The sequence below is a fragment of the Benincasa hispida genome, chromosome 10, assembly GCF_027475165.1.
Source record: "Benincasa hispida cultivar pf3 chromosome 10, pf3_genome.v1.1, whole genome shotgun sequence".
Classification (NCBI taxonomy): domain Eukaryota; kingdom Viridiplantae; phylum Streptophyta; class Magnoliopsida; order Cucurbitales; family Cucurbitaceae; genus Benincasa; species Benincasa hispida.
This window is the reverse complement of record NC_143487.1, coordinates 52,234,464-52,238,276: the sequence shown is the minus strand read 5'-3', so window position 1 is coordinate 52,238,276 and position 3,813 is coordinate 52,234,464. Positions and strand designations below refer to the sequence as shown.

The 3,813-nt window shown below is 30.8% G+C and overlaps 1 protein-coding gene across 1 annotated transcript; it reads right to left on the bottom strand.

Annotated features, from left to right (window-relative positions):
- Positions 1–711: 711 nt before the first annotated feature.
- On the bottom strand, positions 712–3,085 carry LOC120088155 (putative NAD(P)H dehydrogenase (quinone) FQR1-like 1). The gene is made up of 2 exons (XM_039045262.2): positions 2,284–3,085; positions 712–1,312 (listed from the first exon to the last, which is right to left on the bottom strand). Exons 1-2 carry the CDS (start codon positions 2,772–2,774, stop codon positions 1,075–1,077), a joined length of 729 nt encoding a protein of 242 aa, XP_038901190.1. The 5' UTR covers positions 2,775–3,085; the 3' UTR covers positions 712–1,074.
- Between the last annotated feature and the right edge of the window lie 728 nt (positions 3,086–3,813).

The following is a 3,813-nucleotide window of genomic DNA, read 5'->3' as shown; positions in this document are numbered from 1 at the left end:
TTTCAAATTCCTGCCTACTTAATCCTTGAACTTTAAACGATGTTTAATAAATCCCTGTCGTTTTGTTTCGCAAAGGGTCGTTAAACTTTCAACTGTCTATTTAGTAGATCTCTGGTTTTTTAATTTTGTTTATAAAAAAATCACAAACTCATTAAATGCAAAATTGAAAGTTTGGGGTCGTGTTAGACATAAAATTTTGAACATGTTTGGGATCTAATTAGATGAGACATTGAAAGTTCAAGGGCTTATTGAACATTTGTAAAGTTCAGGGATCCATTAGATAAGTTTTAAGGTTAAGTTACTTTTTAAACAAAAATTTGAAAGTTTAAGTACGAAACTTATATTTAATCGTTTAAAAAAACTAGGTTAAATTACACTTTTAATCCCTATACTATACATTTTATCAACTTCACCTTTATACTTCCAAAATTTATACCAGTATCTACCATTTGATTAAAACATACCATATACATTCTAAACTTCTTAGTAAAGAGAGTAACAAATGTCTAACTTGACAAATTATTTGTGGTTGTGATATTAGTAGATCAACTGATCATGACTTGACATAGGAAAATTTCTATACTACGGGAGCATGTAATCTCTCTATTTATTGTGTGTCACATTAGCATACTTTTAAAAGTAGGGTGAGGTTTCATTGACATTAGTGTGGAGTTGCTAAAGTGAGCTTAACTCAGTGAGATTGATATGCACTGCGATCCAAGAGGTTAGAGGTTCAAAACCCCACCACACAGTCGTTGTATTCAAAGAAAAGAAACATTAATGTGGGTCCACTGATATTCATGAAGACAAATTTATAGTGTAAAGAAAGGGAATATGGTACTATGGGAGTACTAAAATTTTTTCCACCTGAAAATGCAATTCTATTCCTCTTTTTACCATTCAACCACAAATAACTTGCACCAAAGTGTTAGATATCATGATCTATTACGCCCTACTCAAGATAGAAGTATATAGTAAGCCTTAATCAAAGGATAGAGATGGGAATAGAACTTTTAGGAAGTACGTAAAGATCAAACCGAGAACTTATATAAATATAGGGACTAAATGTGCAATTTAACGAGCGTTGAGAGGGAGGGATCTTTTAAGTAGGGTAGCCATGTACTTGCCTTGGTAATGAGCAAGATCAAGCTCAGTGGAAGATGGAGGTCTTGAGCCATCCCCAGAGATAACTCCAGCCCCATATGGGGATCCTCCTCTTATGGACTCCAAATTGGTCATTTCACTCCCAAAAGTGTACCCTATTGGAACATACACCATCCCATGGTGTGCTAGAAGACTCACTGCTGTTAAGCTACAAACAAACATTTACCATCCATATCAATTTACCATTTTGCCCTTCTTTTAACCTTTTTGCCGCATGAATATTTCTTCAATTTCTCGATTCTAAATTCGTCTACAAATTTTCATAATATTATTTTTTTCCCCATCTAATTCTATCTTTTTAAAGGTTGTATCTTTTTAAGAGTCTTTATATCTATTTTAACCAAATTATCAAATAATCGAGGCTTCATCTGATAATGATTTTGTTTTTGTTTTTTTTTTATTTTGAAAATCATGTTGGATAATTTCTTTAATAAGTTTTAAAGATTCATTGAAAACATATTTAAATTTCTTAGCTAGAGCTCACAAGAAAAACAACTTTTTCATTTTTTTTAAGTTTACTTAATTTAGCTTAATTCTTTTTATAAATAATTTACATTAGAAACATAAAGATGGAAAGTTATGCATATAAGTTCATTTCATTTTTTCAGAAATAAATGGAAAAAGCAAAATGTTTTTTTTAATACACTTTCTAGCAGTGTTGGATGGATGATTTTAAATTAGATTAAAATTTCAACTTTGTTCCCAAGAAAATCAATATATTTCTTTTTGTTAAGACCAATTTCTAATTTAATTTTTCTTCTAATTAATAAAAATAAATCGGTCAAAATATCATTTTAATCCTCGTTCTTTAAATTTATTCATATTTAGCCACTATATTTTTAAATATCTAATTTTAATTTATTTATTTTTAATAAATCTTAAATTTAGTCTCTACTACTAATTTATTATTATTATTATTTAATATTTTTACAGTAAATATAAGAAGTACATTTACCTGAGAATTATTATTAATATCGAACTAATTTCAATTACTTTAAAATTGGAGATTTGAAATTATAAATATTAAAATTAATTTAGCCTAATAAATTTTAACCTTTTTTATTTTAAATAAACAGAATTCCCAAATGATTGATATCACTGCTGAAAGAAACAACTTACGCCGTCGTCTCCTGGCCGCCGCCTTGAGTTCCGGTACTGACAAAGAACCCGGCAGGAATTCCGGCTAGCCTCTGATGCTCCCAAAGATCAATCGTCGAATCAAAAAACGACTTCATTTGCGCCGCTATGGATCCATACCTCGTCGGAAATCCAAACAAGAATCCGTCGGCCTCGACTATCTCCTCCACGGAAATCACCGGCACGCCGTCATCCTTCGCCGGAACTCTCATCTGCTGCAGCGTCTCCATTGGCAGCGTCTCCGGCACCTTAAACAGAACACCTTCGACGCCGTCTACAGAATCGACTCCTTTCTTCATCATCTTGGCCAAGAGATCGACGTGACCGTACATAGAGTAATAGATGATGAAGATCCTGAGATTCCTGGAGATTTCTCCGGCGGTGGATTTTGGTTGATCGGGAGTTGGATGTGGATCGGAGACGGCTACGGATGCTCTGTTCATGCTAGGTACGCATCCGCTCCCTTTCCCCATTTTTGGAAAAATTGAGAAATCTGAAAAATGACGATCGATTAATTTTCGAATTGGAGTTTGAATTGATGATGAAGATAATGATTAATGGAAGTTTATTAAGCTTCTTCGTTGGCCGGATTAGGGCAAATTGAAATTGATATCTTCATCGCTGGCATTTTCTACAAATATGATTTTGACTTCTTCTTCTTCTTCCTCCTCCTCCTATTCATAAATTGTTTCTCTACCAATACAAAAATCTTCATTATTTTATGCTCTTATCTCTACCGGCAATTTCAAAATTACTTTGGATGATGAACAGGATAAAAAAATATAGTATAAAAACTAAAAAATCTGTATTTAAACCTTTTAACTTTGAGTGGGAGATTTTAATTGGTTTGGATAAACATCTATGAGATTTTTAATTTTATCAATTAGACTCATCTTTCTTAAGTCAATCAATTTTGAACTTTAAATTTGATTCACGTCTCATATGATATTAACCAAATTTAAAGAAGAGTGTAAATGGATATTTTCAACTTAAAGTTGAGGTCCCTTCCGGTAACTATTTGGATTTTGAATTTTTGTTTTTTAAAATTAAACTATAGACTGAAAAACCAAGCTAAATTTTGAAAATTTGTTTATGAAATTTGGCTAACAATTCAACTATTGGATTTAAGAAAGATAAATAAATTGGAGAAAATACACTTAATTTTAAAAAACAAAAAACAAAATGGTTATTAAAGGGATTTTTTTTTTTTTTAGTTTTTGAAAATTAAGCCTACTAACACCTCTTTCACATCTATATTTTCTTTCTTATTTATATTTTCACCGATGTTTTCAGAAACCAAGCCAAAATTTGAAAACTAAAAAAATAATAATTTAAAAACTTGTTTTTATTTTTGGATTTTGATTAAGAATTCAATTTTTGTACTTAAGAAAGATACGTACCATGATAAGAAAATGTGAAAAAATGGGTTTAATTTTAAAAATTTAAAAAAAACGAAATGGTACCAAACAGGAAGAGAAAAGTTTAAATAATACACTTGTTAGTACAAAGTTT

What these genes read in the sequence shown, in the direction of transcription:
- LOC120088155 (XM_039045262.2), bottom strand. Translation starts at nt 2,774, where the DNA reads ATGGGGAAAGGGAGCGGATGCGTACCTAGCATGAACAGAGCATCCGTA. An exon ending in GGCGGCCAGGAGACGACGGC is followed by an intron (nt 1,313 to 2,283) that starts GTAAGTTGTTTC and finishes GTTTGTTTGTAG; the next exon opens with CTTAACAGCAGTGAGTCTTC.